The 18,699-nt window shown below is 44.2% G+C and overlaps 1 protein-coding gene across 4 annotated transcripts in view; it reads left to right on the top strand.

Moving 5' to 3' along the window:
• Positions 1-228: 228 nt before the first annotated feature.
• LOC149278884 (zona pellucida-binding protein 1-like) overlaps positions 229-18,699 on the top strand; it is an 87,756-nt gene continuing 69,285 nt past the window's right edge. For all 4 annotated transcript variants that reach the window (XR_016278614.1, XR_016278615.1, XM_089501628.1 and 1 more), the window contains exons 1-3: positions 229-310; positions 7,830-7,892; positions 10,218-10,343. Coding sequence is in view for 2 of the 4 variants with exons in the window: in XM_089501628.1 (XP_089357754.1) it covers positions 262-310; positions 7,830-7,892; positions 10,218-10,343 (238 nt within the window). In the remaining 2 variants the exon portion in view is untranslated. The remainder of the gene's footprint in view (positions 311-7,829; positions 7,893-10,217; positions 10,344-18,699) is intronic.

Below are 18,699 nucleotides of genomic sequence, written 5' to 3'. Positions count from 1 at the left end.
ATTGTCATGAAGTTTCTCCTAATGTTTTGGTGAAATCTCTTTTCCTGTAGCTTGCATCCATTGTTCTGTGTCCTGTTCTCTGGAGTAGCAGAAAAAAAGCTTGTTCCCTCCTCAATATGACATCCTTTCAAATATTTAAACAGGGCTATCATATCACCTCTTAACCTTCCCTTCTCCAGACTAAACATCCCCAACTCCCTGTCATTCCTCAAAAGGCATAGTTTCCACACCATTCACCATTTTACTCACCCCCCTTTGGACATGCTCCAGTTTCACAACATCCTTTTTCAACTGTGGTGCCCAGTTGCAGGTGAGGCCTGACCAAGTCAAAATAGAATGGCGCTATTACTTCTCTTGATATAGAAGTATAGACACTATACATCTATTGATGCAGTCTAAAATTGCATTGGCCTTTTTAACTACCGTATCGCATAGCTGACTCATGTTCAACTTATGGTCTACTAGGACTCCTTTCACATGTTGTCTCCTTAAGCCAAGTGTCCCCCATCCTGTATCTATGCATTTCATTTTTCCACCCTAAGTGTGGTACCGTACATTTCTCTGTGTTGAAATTCATTTTGTTATCTTCGGCCCACCTTTCTAATCTATTAAGGTCACTTTGAGTTTTGATCCTGCTTTGTTGTGCTAGGAGTTCAAGTTCATCTTGCTTATTTCCCATGCTCTGTGCATTAGTGTAGAGATATCTTAGAACATGGGTCTCCCCCACTTGCTTCCAGTGCAGATTTTTTTGTCTCCTACTATTGGATACTTGCACTGTTGCCTTGTTCCCTCGATGACAATTTGACTATTTTCTCCAGACCTTTTGCCTTCCAAATTACTGTCTCCCTCCAATACATAATTCAGTTTAAAGCCCTGATCAAATTTTTGAGACTATTGGCAAAAATGTTTCTGCCAACGGGCATGCGATGCAATCCATCTCTTCCCAGAAGTTCATCATCATGAAACCACATCCAATGATCCAAGAATCCAAATCATTTTTGGCAGCAGCATCTGTGGAGCCAGATATTCACATCTGCTATTTTCCTCTCCATTCCTGGACTATGCCCTTTCACTGAGAGAAGAGATGAAATGACAAACGGTGCAACCATCTCTTTCAGCATCCTACCCAAAGCTCTGAAAGACGAAGAGCCCTCCTTCCGACCACCATCTTGAGAGGAGAGAGGCAGGCCAGAAACAACAGGCTTTGCCTGAAAGAAGAAGAGGTCTCTTTCCGACCACCATCTTGAGGGGAGAGAGGGAGGCCAGCAACAACAAGCCTTGCCTGAAAGAAGAAGAGGCCTCCTTCTGACCACCATCTTGAGGGGGAGAGAGTGTCAGGCCAACAACAACAGGCCTCGCCTGAAAGAAGAAGAGACCTCCTTCCGACCACCATCTTGAGGGGAGAGAGGCAGGCCAACAACAACAGGCCTCGGCTGAAAGAAGAAGAGGCCTCCGTCCGACCACCATCTTGAGAGGAGAGAGGCAGGCCAGAAACAACAGGCCTTGGCTGAAAGAAGAAGAGGCCTCCGTCCGACCACCATCTTGAGAGGAGAGAGGCAGGCCAGAAACAACAAGTCTTGGCTGAAAGAAGAAGATGCCTCCTTCTGACCACCATCTTGAGAGGAGAGAGGCAGGCCAGAAACAACAGGCCTTGGCTGAAAGAAGAAGAGGCCTCCTTCTGACCACCATCTTGAGAGGAGAGAGGCAGGCCAGAAACAACAGGCCTCCCCTGAAAGAAGAAGAGGCCTCCTTCCGACCACCATCTTGAGGGGAGAGAGGCAGGCCAACAACAACAGGCCTCGGCTGAAAGAAGAAGAGGCCTCCGTCCGACCACCATCTTGAGAGGAGAGAGGCAGGCCAGAAACAACAGGCCTTGGCTGAAAGAAGAAGAGGCCTCCGTCCGACCACCATCTTGAGGGGAGGGAGGCAGGCCAGCAACAACAGACCTCTCCTGAAAGAAGAAGAGGCCTCCTTCTGACCACCATCTTGAGAGGAGAGAGGCAGGCCAGAAACAACAGGCCTTGCCTGAAAGAAGAAGAGGTCTCTTTCCAACCACCATCTTGAGGGGAGAGAGACAGGCCAGCAACAACAAGCCTTGCCTGAAAGAAGAAGAGGCCTCCTTCCGACCACCATCTTGAGGGGGAGAGAGGCAGGCCAACAACAACAGGCCTCACCTGAAAGAAGAAGAGGCCTCCTTCTGACCACCATCTTGAGAGGAGAGAGGCAGGCCAGAAACAACAGGCCTTGGCTGAAAGAAGAAGAGGCCTCCTTCCGACCACCATCTTGAGGGGAGGGAGGCAGGCCAACAACAACAGACCTCAATTGAAAGAAGAAGAGGCCTCCTTCTGACCACCATCTTGAGGGGAGGGAGGCAGGCCAGCAACAACAGACCTCAATTGAAAGAAGAAGAGGCCTCCTTCTGACCACCATCTTGAGGGGGAGAGAGGCAGGCCAGAAACAACAGGCCTTGGCTGAAAGAAGAAGAGGCATCCTTCAGATCACCATCTTGAGGGGAGGGAGGCTGGCCAACAACAACAGCCTTGCCTGAAAGAAGAAGAGACCTCCTTCCGACCACCATCTTGAGGGGAGGGAGGCAGGCCAGCAACAACAGACCTCTCCAGAAAGAAGAAGAGGCCTCCTTCTGACCCCCATCTTGAGGGGAGAGAGGCAGGCCAGCAACAACAGACCTCTCCTGAAAGAAGAAGAGGCCTCCTTCTGACCACCATCTTGAGGGGGAGAGAGTGTCAGGCCAACAACAACAGGCCTTGCCTGAAAGAAGAAGAGACCTCCTTCCGACCACCATCTTGAGGGGAGAGAGGCAGGCCAACAACAACAGGCCTTGGCTGAAAGAAGAAGAGGCCTCCTTCCGACCACCATCTTGAGGGGGAGAGAGTGTCAGGCCAACAACAACAGGCCTCGCCTGAAAGAAGAAGAGGCCTCCTTCCGACCACCATCTTGAGGGGAGGGAGGCAGGCCAACAACAACAGGCCTTGGCTGAAAGAAGAAGAGGCCTCCTTCTGACCACCATCTTGAGAGGAGAGAGGCAGGCCAACAACAACAGGCCTTGGCTGAAAGAAGAAGAGGCCTCCTTCCGACCACCATCTTGAGTGGAGGGAGGCAGGCCAGCAATAACAGACCTCTCCTGAAAGAAGAAGAGGCCTCCTTCTGACCACCATCTTGAGGGGGAGAGAGGCAGGCCAGAAACAACAGGCCTTGGCTGAAAGAAGAAGAGGCCTCCTTCCGACCACCATCTTGAGGGGAGGTAGGCAGGCCAACAACAACAGACCTCGCCTGAAAGAAGAATAGGCCTCCTTCTGACCAACATCTTGAGAGGAGAGAGGCAGGCCAGAAACAACAGGCCTCGCCTGAAAGAAGAATAGGCCTCCTTCTGACCACCATTTTGAGGGGGAGAGAGGCAGGCCAGCAACAACAGGCCTCGCCTGAAAGAAGAATAGGCCTCCTTCTGACCACCATCTTGAGAGGAGAGAGGCAGGCCGGCAACAACAGACCTCGCCTGAAAGAAGAATAGGCCTCCTTCTGACCACCATCTTGAGGGGAGAGAGGCAGGCCAGCAACAACAGGCCTCGCCTGAAAGAAGAATAGGCCTCCTTCTGACCACCATCTTGAGGGGCAGAGAGGCAGGCCAACAACAACAGGCCTCGCTTGAAAGAAGAAGAGGCCTCCTTCCGACCACCATCTTGAGGGGAGAGAGGCAGGCCAGCAACAACAGACCTCGCCTGAAAGATGAATAGGCCTCCTTCCAACCTCCATCTTGAGCGGGAGAGAGGCAGGCCAGCAACAACAGACCTCTCCTGAAAGAAGAAGAGGCCTCCTTCCGACCACCATCTTGAGGGGGAGAGAGGCAGGCCAGCAACAACAGGCCTCTCCTGAAAGAAGAATAGGCCTCCTTCTGACCTCCATCTTGAGGGGGAGAGAGGCAGGCCGGCAACAACAGGGCTCGCCTGAAAGAAGAAGAGGCCTCCTTCTGACCACCATCTTGAGGGGGAGAGAGGCAGGCCGGCAACAACAGACGTCACCTGAAAGAAGAATAGGCCTCCTTCCGACCTCCATCTTGAGGGGGAGAGAGGCAGGCCGGCAACAACAGGCCTCGCCTGAAAGAAGAATAGGCCTCCTTCTGACCTCCATCTTGAGGGGGAGAGAGGCAGGCCGGCAACAACAGGGCTCGCCTGAAAGAAGAAGAGGCCTCCTTCTGACCACCATCTTGAGGGGGAGAGAGGCAGGCCGGCAACAACAGACCTCGCCTGAAAGAAGAATAGGCCTCCTTCCGACCACCATCTTGAGGGGGAGAGAGGCAGGCCAGCAACAACAGGCCTCGCCTGAAAGAAGAATAGGCCTCCTTCTGACCTCCATCTTGAGGGGGAGAGAGGCAGGCCGGCAACAACAGGGCTCGCCTGAAAGAAGAAGAGGCCTCCTTCTGACCACCATCTTGAGGGGGAGAGAGGCAGGCCGGCAACAACAGACCTCGCCTGAAAGAAGAAGAGGCCTCCTTCCGACCACCATCTTGAGGGGAGAGAGGCAGGTCAGCAACAACAGACCTCGCCTGAAAGAAGAATAGGCCTCCTTCTGACCACCATCTTGAGGGGGAGAGAGGCAGGCCGGCAACAACAGACCTCGCCTGAAAGAAGAATAGGCCTCCTTCCGACCACCATCTTGAGGGGGAGAGAGGCAGGCCGGCAACAACAGACCTCGCCTGAAAGAAGAAGAGGCCTCCTTCCGACCACCATCTTGAGGGGAGAGAGGCAGGTCAGCAACAACAGACCTCGCCTGAAAGAAGAATAGGCCTCCTTCCGACCACCATCTTGAGGGGGAGAGAGGCAGGCCGGCAACAACAGACCTTGCCAACCTCCATCTTGAGGGGGAGAGAGGCAGGCCAGCAACAACAGACCTCGCCTGAAAGAAGAAGAGGCCTCTTTCTGACCACCATCTTGAGGGGGAGAAAGGCAGGCCGGCAACAACAGACCTCGCCTGAAAGAAGAAGAGGCCTCCTTCCGACCACCATCTTGAGGGGGAGAAAGGCAGGCCGGCAACAACAGACCTCGCCTGAAAGAAGAAGAGGCCTCCTTCCGACCACCATCTTGAGGGGGAGAAAGGCAGGCCGGCAACAACAGACCTCGCCTGAAAGAAGAAGAGGCCTCCTTCCGACCACCATCTTGAGGGGGAGAAAGGCAGGCCGGCAACAACAGACCTCGCCTGAAAGAAGAAGTGGCCTCCTTCTGACCACCATCTTGAGGGGGAGAGAGGCAGGCCAGCAACAACAGACCTCGCCTGAAAGAAGAAGAGGCCTCTTTCTGACCACCATCTTGAGGGGGAGAGAGGCAGGCCGGCAACAACAGACCTCGCCTGAAAGAAGAAGAGGCCTCCTTCCGACCACCATCTTGAGGGGAGAGAGGCAGGTCAGCAACAACAGACCTCGCCTGAAAGAAGAAGAGGCCTCCTTCCGACCACCATCTTGAGGGGGAGAGAGGCAGGCCAGCAACAACAGACCTCGCCTGAAAGAAGAAGAGGATTCCTTCTGACCACCATCTTGAGGGGGAGAGAGGCCTATGTGAGAGAGCAGATGAGCTGGACTTTCCCCCTTCCCTACTGTTATGCCCTTCTCCTTTTGTGTCTTTTCTTTTTTAGATTGTAAGCCTGAGGGCAGGGACATGTCCAATTACCAATTTGTAAGCCGCTGTGATAGCCTTGACTGAAGAACAGGCTATAAATAAATATTATTATTATTATTATTATTATTATTATTATTATTATTATTATCTCTTCTGTTATTCTGAAGGCTATTCCTTGCAGTATCATTAGTTCCCACGTGGATCAAAAGGAAGGGGTAATCGTTAATTAGGCTTGACAAGTCTTGTCAGCCTGACTGTCACGGATTTTAGCCCCAGAGAGGCAACACACCTGCCAAGACATCGTGTCAGGCCCACAAACCACTGCTTCAGTACCCCTCATCAAAGAGTCTCCCACCATCACCATACACCTCCTCCGAGGCTTAGCAGCAGCTGTTCTCTGCAGCGGTACTCCCAGGGTCCCCTGCATTGTCCCTGAAGTCTGTCCGTGCTCCTCTTCCTCATCATCCCTGATAAGGGAAAGACCTTCAAATCTATTCTGTAGTTGCAAGCTCCCAGGCCAATTCCTGGTTTCCTCCAACTGTCTACTTCCTGTGTATGTGAAGTGGCCTCTTCCCCAGCAACTTCCTCTGTGTTCCCTATCCAAGACCATCCAGTCCATTCTGTCCAGGAAACCTCTTCCTTCCTAAGATTCTGAAGTCCTCTTCCAAGAGGACTACCAACTTGCACTTGGTGCAGGTGAAGTTCCCCACATCAATAGGCAAGAAGACAAACATCCCACAAGTGTTGCAGGTGACTACAGAGGGAAGTCTTGCATAAACACCGAAACAAGACTGTGGGCTTCCCCCTGAAAAGGTCACCTGTTAAACACTAATGTAATGGACCTCTGTTGGCTTGGCCTTTGTCCCCAAGCTCTGTCAGTGACCTCAATCAACTGTGCCTATAGTTATCTAGAGAGCTCCTGGCTGCTGACTAATTCCAGAGGCAAGTCTCTCACTTCCTCTGAGCAAAAGTCCCCACTAGCCCCTAAAAAGAAAAAGTGAAAAATTAAAGGAGAACCTCTCAAACACTGTCCTCAGGTCACCTTCTCCTCTGTACTCTAAACCCTCCTTGACTGTAAAAATCTGTGTGCCTAATGGTGTGCAGCTCTGCCAGCAGTTATATAGAATTAGTCTGCTAGCTCTGCCCCCCCCCCACCCGCTGACCAACAGAAGTGACTCACAGTTTACAAAGGTTAAAAACTCACCCTTCCAAATGGCCACAGAGAAACAACTTTCCTTTTTTCCTTTTGTGCAAGGAATGATCAGTAGCATTGGGGGTCACTTTATTGGGTTCAATGGGACTGGTGTGTGTGTGTGTGTGTGTGTGTGTGTGTGTGTGTGTATGATTATGCTGTCAACCAGTTATTTGTTATTTCCAGCCATTTCTGGTTAAATTCTATATTCAAAGCAGTGTACAAAACAGAAATATTAATTACATCTAAATATATTTGTTCATTTTAAAACCTCAAATATAAGTGCCTTACTGATCCATTTTTGATTAATGCTCACTGTTCCTTATATTAAATATTCTGTTTTAGATCACAAGCTTGATGTAAAGGATTTTTGTTTTCATCAGGTAGTTCTGACAGCCTTTTCTGACTGAAGAGTAATTTATAAATACTTGAAATAAATAACTTTAGAACTGATACAATGAGTGTTATGAAATGCTTGAAAGGTATATTAAAATATCAGAACAGAAGTTAAAGGAAGATATGGAAAATTTAACAGAAACCCCCAGTTTCTAGACAGATAAGAAATGAAATAATTCCTTCTGTAATGGGAAATATAGTTGTAAGGGATTTTGTTGTTGATGATGATAGTCAGGTGACTCTCATATGAGTCAATTAATATTCTACCAGGTATTCAGATTAGGAAAATAAGACAAGATCAATTCATTCCCATACCAAAATTAAGGTGGTGTTTCCTAGAGTGGATGTAACAAAATAATCTGTTTTACTGAAATTCATTTTTTTTCTTCCCAAAACCAGGGTATGATTGGAGGAGATGAGGTAGCAGTGTCACACTTATTTGCAGTTTTATAAACAATGCTTTGTTTATTTCTGTCATATTGCAATCATCTGTTTATGTGTACATGCTCAAGCCCACTGATTTTTGTCTGATTAGCAAGCACTCAATTGTGTATTTTTATATTTCTAAAAAGTTTTATTTTCCGTCAACCATGTTTTTTGTTATGCTTTGACAGTTTATTCTTCTGCCCATAAAGATCCTAATGGACTGAAAGTAGTAGGATCAACCAATTTACCAGGTATTCAAATAAAGATTTTTTAAACTAGTTTAATTTAGGGTATCAACTTATGAAATCATGGGGCAATCTTCAAACTATGAAATTTTGGTTTATAGTGTCATGTTATACACAGGGTTTATAGCAGGCACCCACTTTGCTCTTCCGTATAACTGGAGGGACAGACCAGGAGGCCATTGTTTAGATGATATCCAAAGTTGTTTATTATTATTATTATTATTATTATTATTATTATTATTAACCTTTATTTATAAAGCGCTGTAAATTTACACAGCGCTGTCCATACAATCTTTTTAATTGGACGGTTCCCTGCTCTCAGGCTTACAATCTAATGGTTAATGCTTTCAAAACAAGCCAGAATATGAATCCAGGTTTTAAATTGACCTTTGCATTCTGATGTGTTGGGAAGCTACTAACCATAGTTCTTAGTCTGCATATATTAGGAAACTGTAGCTAAGTGCAGGTTCCTAGCTTACATAGGGCCCTAACAGACAGGTCAAAAAAGCCAGCTTCCGAGAGGCTTGGGGCGCATGGCGTTTGGCGGTGCCTGCCCAGAAGATACCCAGCCAATCAGATGGGGGGGGGGGGCTTCAAGCCACCCCAGGGGTGTGCCATTTTGACAACACACGCCCCCCAGAACACTCAGAAGCCACCCAGGTGTTGCGGCAGGGACGCCTGGGGTAGCCCAAAACCTACCCAAATAGGAGTGGATTGTCGAAGGCTTTCATGGCCGGCATCCATGGTTTTTTGTGGGTTTTTCAGGCTATGTGACCATGTTCTAATCTAGAAGATTTTCTTCCTGACGTTTCGCCAGCATCTGTGGCTGGCATCTTCAGCCAGCCACAGATGCTGGCGAAACGTCAGGAAGAAAATCTTCTAGAACACGACCACATAGCCCGAAAAACCCACAAAAATCCTGGAGTGGATTGTTTCCACTCCTATTTGGGGTGGCAACAGAGGGTGTCTTTGGGACTGCAATGTGTGTTTGCTGCAGTCTCAAGGCTTCTTCGGCAGGGGCTGTCTTTCGGCCCTTGATCACTTGAACGCAAGAAAAAGCAAATCAGAAACAAAGAGTTAATCAAGCTTGTGCCTATCTTGGTTTATTAACCTGACATTTAATTGAGCAACGTGGTCAACATATATGACGATTTCTTCAAGCACAACTGTAATAATTACATCACTCTGTTCTATGATTTTGTATACCTGGGTGGGACACGCAATGGTGGCAGGTTGTATGAAGTCCCCTTCTTATCTCCCAGATGCCCCCAACTGTTGAATTTGCAAGGGAGCAAAAAAGGAGAGATAATTGATTTCCCCCTCCTTTTATGTACTTGTCTTATTTTTCTTCTGGGAGGTGTTTGTTTGTTTGTTTTAGGAAACCTAGAATTGGCTGTATGGCCACTATAAGTTTTGTTGGGGGGTGTTGATCTGTTCCTGATGCCCTAGAGCCTGCCCTCTTCTGCTATTTACACTTACTTGAAAGTAAGTCACATTGATTTCAGTAAGGTATGCATGTGATTGTATACTGTAAGAGAATTTTGTGACATAATGCAGTCTGATACCATGTGTTGTAGCTCCATCCTTTGGAATCCTAGTTTTACAAGGTCTTTTACCTTGTCTGCCAAAGAGTGTTGGTGCCTTACAAACTACAGACCCAGGATTCTGTAGGATGGGGCCATGACAGTTAAAAGTGGTGTCAAGTGTCATTTCTACTGTGTCGATGTGCCTTGAGACAAATCTGAACAGAATGCAAAATTGGGCAGGGCATATTCTTGAAAAAGTGCTGCCATCCTTTGATGCTAACCTGAGTGGAGTTATTGTTCTAATTTCATCCTTGACATATTTATTTATTTAATTAATTTATATGCCACTTTTCTCCTGGAAAGGGAACCAAGGTGGCTCCCAGGTAAAATAGTATTAAAACTTTACAATAAAAATAAAGCTTTTGCCAACTCTGTCCTTATTCCCCACTTGCACTATACAAAATGTTCTTGCTGCTTGGAAAATTTTAAAATGCATGTGTTTCCTTTTTCTTTATGGATACATGGAGACATACCCAGTTGGCTTTTTACAAGCAGCATTAATGCAAAGTTGTGTGTGTGTGTGTGTGTGTGTGTGTGTGTGTAAAAGAGAGAGCGAGAGAATTGTCTGCACAAACAACAGGATATGCAAGATAGGTTAATGATGCAAAACATGACTCATTATCTCCAAGGATTCATCTTGAAAGCATTTTTTTTAAGTTTTGCATTGTACATACTGGTATAATTGCAGTAGTAATTCATATACTTTACTTAACAGTTAATAAAAAGATAATTTTATATTTTTCAGTAAAAGTTTATGTCAGATTGAATCACAACAGTCCCCGTATTCTGTGTCTTACAAATCATCTGAGAAATTCAGAATTGATTGATCCAATATTTCAGTGGCATGGACCAAGAGGTGATCTGGTTACAGGTAAGTTTTTTTCTTCCTTCTCAGATAGTCACCTTCCTTTTTAAAAAGTTAAATCATGGCAGGCAGATAATTAATTTCTAGTGGTAATCTTCTTTCAAAATATATTATTTACTTTTTTTAATTCCTCTTTGTCCAAAAGTTTATAATTAAATGACCAGAAAATGCTTCGAAAATAATTCCATCACAGTGAAGCAATTTTTGTTTCACTTGTGTTTGAACTGAACATAGTGAGGCTATGTTCAAGACTAATCTCCCTAGGGCTTGTGAAAATACACACATACACACACACCCTACCTTCCTAAGTGAACAAAAAGAATAGTTTGGAACGTTTGTTTTTATTCTTAATAAATCACAGCTTGCATTTCACCAAACCTTACAAAATGTGAGTAATTTTCACTGATTAGTTTTAAATATAGATTAGCAAACATAGCAAAATCTTATGTATCATTGTTGTGGTTGTTGTTAACTGCCTTCAAATCAATCCCAACTCATTGTGACCCGATAGATGAGACATCTTGAAGACTCTCTATCTTCCACTGCTTTGCTTAGGTCCTGCAAATTCATGGCCATGACCTCCTTAATAGAGTTGATTCATCTAGCATGCAGTCTTCTTTTCTTTCCACATCCCCCCATTTTTCCTGGCATTGTTGTCTTTTCCAGTGAGCCATGCCTTCTCGTGGCCAAAGTACAACAACCTCAACTTTATCATCTTGGCTTCTAGGGAGTTTTTAGGCTTGATCTGTTTTAGGACCCATTTGTTTGTCATTTTGGTTGTCCGTGGTATCCTCAAGCACCACATTTCAAATGAATTGATTTTCTTCTTCTTTACTTTCCTCATTGTCCAGCTCTCGCATTCATATATAGTAAAAGGAAGAACAATGGCTTAAACAATTCTAACTTTCATGCTCAGTTGAATATCTTTACATTTTAGGATCTTTTCTAGTTTTTTCATAGCTGCTCTCACCATTCCAAGTCTTCTTCTGATCTCTTCACTGTTGTCCTCATTGTGATCAATGTTTGACTCAAGGCATGGGACTTCTTTTACTGTTTTGATTCCTTCATTGTCTTGGTTGAATTTGTGTAGATCTACACAAGATCAGCAGTAAGCCTGCCTTTGTACTTTCTTCTTTGATTTTTCTTAGTAGTTGTTCCATGTCTGCGATGTTTTCTGCTACTAGTATGTTGTCATGTACATATCTTGGATTGTTGATAGTCCTTCCTCCTATCTTCACTCCTCCTTCTTCTGTGTCCAAGCCTTCTCTTTGCATGATATTTTCTGCATAAAGGTTGAACAGATAGGGTGAAAAGATGCAGCCTTGCCTGACTCCTTTGCCGATTGGGAACAATTCTATTTCTCCATATTCTCTTCTAACAGTAGCCTCTTGTACTAAGTACAGATTTCTCATTAGGACTATCAGTTGTGGTGGCACGCTCATGTTTTTAAGAGTGTTCCATAGCTTTTCACTATTTTTGTTGTCGAAGACAAACAATCCAACTTTCTGCTGGTGTATGAACCTGCCTTTTTGGACCTATGGTCCATAGCGCCCCTTCCAATTCTATGATTCTATAACTACGATTCTGTGAAAAAGCCAAAATTCTGAATTATTACTAATGATGATGTAGAATGACCCAGGGTGTGAATTAATCCAAGGTTTGGGAAGGGTTATCATGTATGTGGCCCATGCGTAAGATATAAAAATAATATTTCCCAAATTTTGTTGGCAGAATTCAGAATAGAACAAAAGGGTGTGGGGGAGGATGAGTCTTGGAACATTAAAAAAGAATTAATCCTGAACAGTTGATTATCCTCATCTTTCAAAGTCATTATTTGGGCCCAAACAGACAGGCCAAAATAAAGATGCTTCGGGTTACCTTGGAGGTATGCTGTTTAAATAACACATGCATTTTAAGAGGCCAGAAGCTGTGCCAAAGCTGCACTCCAGTCCTTAGGACTGGATCATGGCTTTGCCGTGTCTTCCGGCCTCTTAGGACGCATGCATCATTTAAACAACATACCTCTAATGTGACGCGAAGCAGCTTTATTTTGGCCTGTCTGTTCAGGCCCATTTGAAAAGTTATTTAATGTTTGTTCGATCTCTGCAAAACATAAAATGAAACCTGAAAAATAAGAAGCATTTTTAAAAGGTAATATACATTTTCAAAAATTAGACATTAATCATCTATATAAAGTTTAACTATTGATATTGATTATAATCTACTGTGAAAGAGTACTTTAAAAAAAACACAACTTCTGGAATTTCATTAAGATTTTTAAGCAGATATATAAAAATCAATCTGCCCAATTGATCATAAATGATGAAAAAAAGTCAGAATTCAAACCAAACAAAGGAACTAGACAAGGTTGCCCAATCTCACTACTGGTGTTTATCATAACTCTAGAGATATCAATCAACACGGTTAAAGAAACAATATCAGAGGTACTAAAGTAAAAGGTCATGAGTATAAAACAAAATCTTGAGGTAACATTAGAAGATCCTCTAGAGAATGCTGAAGAACTTCTACAAGAAATAAAGGCCTTCAGAAACTGGATATGTTTGCAAGAAACAAAGAATCAAAGAAAGAGATAAATTTGTTTTGGAAAACAAAAAGTTAGGTGGATTGTTTGCAGCCAGAAATGAGAGACAGAAGAAAAAGGGAGTGGCAATCTATGTAAGAGGAAAAGGTATTGCTAAAGAAACAAAGAGGGCTACTTTATAAGAACTGAAATAAAATTACAGGCTGAAAGAATATTATTAGTTAATTTATATGCTCCACAAGAAAATAAAGGAGAATTTTATAAAAATTTGTGTCAAATAATAATGAAATGGGGTAAGAAAAAATTATAATAGGAGACAGGAATGGGGCATGGGACCCGAAAATAGACAGATCTAATGTAAAAGAAGGAAAGAAAAAGCAAGGGAAGTTACCTGAATCAGCATTTGAATCAACAGAAGAATTAAGCTTAATTGACATGTGGAGAACAATACATAACTCAAGCAGAGATTTTACTTTTTTCTCAGACAGGTTTAAGACATGGTCGAGAATTGATTTTATATGTGCCTCAAAGGATCTATGTAAGGATATTAGGAAAATAGAAATACTACCCAAGACCACAATGCCATCAGTATGGACTTAAAATCCTATAAAAACAATTTACATGGAAATTGAAGAATTATTTACTGAGATACGAAGAGATTATTTATAAAATAAAGAGTGGATTACATTACTTTTTCAAGAAAACATGACTGCTGGAATGCCAGCACATATTGTGTGGGAAGCTAGCAAAGCAGTTGTAAGAAGTCACTTAATACAACAAGAAATAAGGAGAAAAAGATTTGAAAGACAAAGAGAGAAAGAACTATTGGAAAAGTTAAAACAAAAAGAATTAGAATTTAAACAAAATCCCAAGGATAGAAAATTAGACCAAGAATTAAAAATAATAAAAAATCAACTAAATCAAAAAATCACACAACAAGTAGCTGAAAGGGTGAAATATACAAAGCAACACCATTTTGAGCATGCTAATAAATCAGGCAAATGGCTGGCATATAAAATTATCATAGCATACCATAGCACAGCCATTTGTATATAGATTTCTCTCAACTGTGATCTAATCACAAAATAACATGTCCAAGAAGGAAGGAAATAATTTTGGTTAAATTTATCTTATCAAATTGTTTTCTCATTTTTGTTTATATTATAGAATTAATAGTATTATTCTTAAATTATATTATTCTTGAAATAAATAGTGTCCCTCTGTGATTGTCCATATTAATCTGCTTTTTGAAAATGACAGATACAAATGGAACAGAAATTCACCAAATCTGGAGTTCACAACTCCTCAAAAAACCTTTCCAAGAAGAAAATTAATATGCTTAAAATTATAGAGCTTTGTCGAAACTGCTTCTTGCTCTCACCTAGAAGAAATTTATCTATTTCCTGACTAGAGTCAAATTTTGAGTTCTTGATTACTTCAGAAAGGTTAGAAGAAAAATAGCAATCTAAAGTTTGTGCAAATTGCAGAACAAACCACCACTCACTTCTCTGTCAGTCATAATTTTTTATGGACCAAAAACTTAGACCCAAAATTTTGTCAAGATATACAAGTTCTCAAAATTCCCCACAATAAAATTCCCCACGGTAAAACAAGAGAAGAGGAAATTGCTAAATAAATTTAGCTAACTCAAACTCTAATTCTAACTATCCCTTTATGCATAGTGGGTTCTGATCCTAGCTGCCTCAAAGAGAAATCTGGCAACTACATTTATCTTCCAGCAAGAATTTTACATAACAAAAGTCTCATCTTCCATTCATCATAGGGGCAAAACAGATGAACAGGAAAAAGCATCTCCCAAAGCGACTGAAGAGTACATGTCCTGACCACATGGGGTGGCTTCAAGGCATGCCACTGGGTACTTTTTTTTAACTGTTCCCCACCACCATCCCTGCTCACCTTCGCAAAACTGCATGCAATTGCCACTTCATTGGATGGCCATCCCTGGGAACAATCATGTCCCTACTTCACCCCATGCTCCCTCTTTGACTGTCTGTTTTGTGTATGTTGTACTAATCTCTATGAGAGGTGTCACAGTTTCTCTTTTAGGAATTACAACCCTCACTGCTTGGGTATGGCAGCTCTATCACTTTTCAGTGTGATCCTGCAACAGGGTGTTTACATGCACAATTCAGGTTAGGGTTCGGAAAGAGTGCCCCTTTGGAGACGCCCTGGTGACAGTGCATTTATACGTACATGCAAAAGTGTGCACTATCTAGTAAGAAGCAGAAAAATCCAGCTCCTATTTAATCCAACCGGGTGGAGAGTCTGTTGGCTGACTATGGCCTTGGAGGACAAGACGGCAGGCTGAAGGACAGGAGGAAGGGGGGTCCAGACCCTCCCGCCTTGGTTACGTCCCTGTGAGCAGTCATTCCCTAGAATCATCGAATCTTAGAGTTGGAAGAGAACACAAAGACCATTCGCTCCAACCCCCTGCCATGCATGATCTCTTTTCTTTGGAAGCTTGCATTATGGAAGGGCCACGGATGCCACACCCCAGCAGCGGGGCAGGGGCACCTGTGACAATTATGCATGATGAAGGGTTTTACAACCTTTGTCAGTCTGAAAGCTGAACAACCTAAATGTTGCAGAACAGGATAAGAAACTAGGGAGATTATCGCACTGCGTTCTGAGAACGTTCTCATCACGTGATGAGAACGGAACGCATTTGAGTATACCGCACGTATGTGTTCCAATCGGGTTCTCAGAACGTTTAAATGTGTTCCAAATGTGTTCCAGGAGGGTACAGATATGAATGTGTTCCCAGAGAGCTGAAACGTGATGAGAACGTTCCAACAGAGGTGTGTGCGATATTCTTATCTGTTCTCAAATCCGTTCTCTCATTCCTCCGTCTCCTGATTGGCTGAAAGAATGACAGGCAGGGAGGGAGGCAGGCAGGCGAGCGACTGCAGTGAGGGAAGGTGTGTGTGTGTGAGGGGGGAAAGAAGGAGGGAGGGAAAGGAGGAAAGTTGGGACAAGTGAGAGAAGAGGAAAGAAGGGAAAGAGAGAGAAAGAGAGAGGGAAACAGGGGGGCCAGAGCAGAGAGCAAGAGGGAGAGGGTCTTGCTGCTTCTGCGGGGCCTCTAGTGTCATGTCCAGCGGGGCTCCTGTGCTGGCGGCCTGCAGGAGGCAAGGATGGCAGGGATGCCCAGGACTTTCTCCTCCTTCCCTCCAGGAAGGAACCCACAAAAGCTCCTCTGTTTGGAGCAACACACAAAAGCAAGCAAACAACTCCCAGAATTCCATAGCAAAGAGCCAGACAAGAATTAAAGCGGGGAGGGAAGCTCACAGGCCCCACCTGGAATATTGTGTCCAGTTCTGGGCACCACAATTCAAAAAGGAGCGTGTCCAAAGGAGGGCGACTAAAATGGTGAAAGGTCTGGAAACCATGCCCTACAAGGAACGACTTAGGGAGCTGGGGATGTTTAGCCTGGAGAAGAGAAGATTAAGAGGTGATATGATTGATAGCCCTGTTTAAATATTTGAAGGGATGTCACATTGATGAGGGAGCAAGCTTGTTTTCTGCTGCTCCAGAGGCTAGGACCCGGAGCAATGGATGCAAGCTCCAGGAAAAGAGATCCCACTTCAATATTAGGAGGAACTTCCTGAGAGTAAGGGCTGTTCGACAGTGGAACACACTCTTTCCTCAGAGTGTAGTGGAGTCTCCTTCCTTGGAGGTCTTTAAGCAGAGGCTGGATGGCCATCTGTTGGGGATGCTTTGATTGTGATTTCCTGCATGGCAGAATGGGGTTGGACTGGATGGCCCTTGTGGTCTCTTCCAACTCTATGATTCTATGATTCTATGAAGGCACACATTACATGCGCACACACACAGGAGGCAAAAGGCTGACAAGCAGCCAAAATGGGGAATTGGGATGACAGCAGAGGACTCTTCTTTTCTAACCGGTTTAAAGAGCTGCTATGGCTGCCGGGGCTCTGCCCTTGGCCCAGTCCCCTCCCTGGCAACTTGCTTTTCTTCGGCTTGAAGAGACCTGCATGGAGCTCCTCCTTCTTCCCAACCTTGCAAAGGAGGTTTGGGATGTAACATGCAAGGCTCATCTCTCCCCATTTCTCTTTCTCCCTGCCTTCCTCCAGATCCCTCCTTCTTCCCTCCCTCCTCCTTTCCCCCCTCTCTCTCAGACACACACCCCTTCCCTCACTGCAGTCGCTCGCCTGCCTGCTTCCCTGCCTCCCTGCCTGTCATTCTTTCAGCCAATCAGGAGACAGAGGCGGCCTTGGTGGAATATGTTCTCGGAACGGTTTCAGGAATCGCTGTGCGGTAAAATGCAGTTCTGATCACGTTCTAGTTTACTAATGCAGTAATATCTGTTCCAGGAATGTTCTCATCACGTGATGATAGGAACGTTCTCAGAACGCAGTGCGATAATCTCCTAGGACTGCCTAAAGCTTCAGCCCCATGTAGTTTTGTTGTGCAACATTGCTTTTTTGTGTGCAGAAAGCAGTAGAATCATAAAATTATAGAGTTGGGAGAGACCACAAGGGCCATCCAATCCAACTGTCTGCTGTGCAGGATTACACAATCAAAACACTCCTGGCAGATGGCATTCATCAACTGTTTAAAACTCTCCAAAGTAGGAGACCTTACCACTCTCCAAGACAGTGTGTTCCACTGCTAAACATCTCTTCCCATCTGGACTTTCTCCATAATGTTCAAGTGAAATCTCTTTTCCTGTAGCTTGAATTCATTGCTCTGGGTCCTAGTTTTTGCAGCAGCAGCAGCAGCAGCAGCAACAACAACAACAACAAATAAGCTTGCTCCATTCCCAATATGACATCCCTTCAAATATTTCAACATGGCTATCATGTCAACCCTTAATCGTCTCTTCTCCAGACTAAACATACTCAGCTACCTAAGCCACTACTCAAAGGGGATCGTTTCACATTTTGGTCACCCTCCTCTGGAGATGCTGCAGATTTTCCACATCCATCTTGAAGGGTGGATGCAGTATTCCAGGTGAGGTATGATCAAAGCAGAAAGGAGTGGTACTACTACTACTACTACTAATAATAATAATAATTTTTATTTATATTTCCCACCTCTCCCTGCGGATCAAGGCGAGATTACAACAATACAAACAACATTAAAAGATAAAAAAACTACAATTTCATATAAAATACTCTTAGTAAAACAGTAAAATCACTATCAATACAATACATAGAGTAAATCATCGTTTAAAATGCATATCTTTACAAATAGAGGTGGGGTATTTCTAACTCTCTCATGGCAGATTGGATAGATAGGTCTGCCGGAAGAGATCCGTCCTAAGTGCCTTCTTAAAGGCATCTAAGGTAGTAATGAGGAGCTACGGCAGTAAATGTCCTGTGGGAAGTTGTTGTTAACCTGGTGTTTACATACTCTAATAAGTTCTTCCCGGTTGTTCTGAGAGTGCGGGGCGGATTGTGTAGGGAGAGGAGTTCCCTCAAGTAACTCGGGCCCAAGCCATGTAGAGCTTTAAAGGTAATAACCAACACCTTGTACTGCGCCTGGAAGCTAATCGGTAGCCAGTGAAGAGATTTTAATACTGGTGTTATGTGGTCTGATCTAGATGTTCCAGTGACCAATCTGGCTGCCGCATTTTGCACCATTTGAAGCTTCCAAACTTGGTACATAGGTAGCCCCATGTAGAGCGCATTACAGAAATCTAAACGAGAGATTACCAGTGCGTGTACCACTGCTTGAAGGTCTTTTGGTCCAGGTAGGGACGCAGCTGGCGTATCAACCGAAGTTGGTACCATGCCATCATATCCACATGGGATGATAACTGTAAAGTTGGGTCCAGGA

This window comes from Sceloporus occidentalis, unplaced genomic scaffold (genome assembly GCF_023333645.1).
Source record: "Sceloporus occidentalis isolate IW3139 unplaced genomic scaffold, rSceOcc1.0.p SCAF_177, whole genome shotgun sequence".
NCBI classification, from domain to species: Eukaryota; Metazoa; Chordata; class Lepidosauria; order Squamata; family Phrynosomatidae; genus Sceloporus; species Sceloporus occidentalis.
The sequence above is the reverse complement of the archived record's forward strand: the minus strand, read 5'-3'. Positions and strand labels throughout refer to the sequence as shown.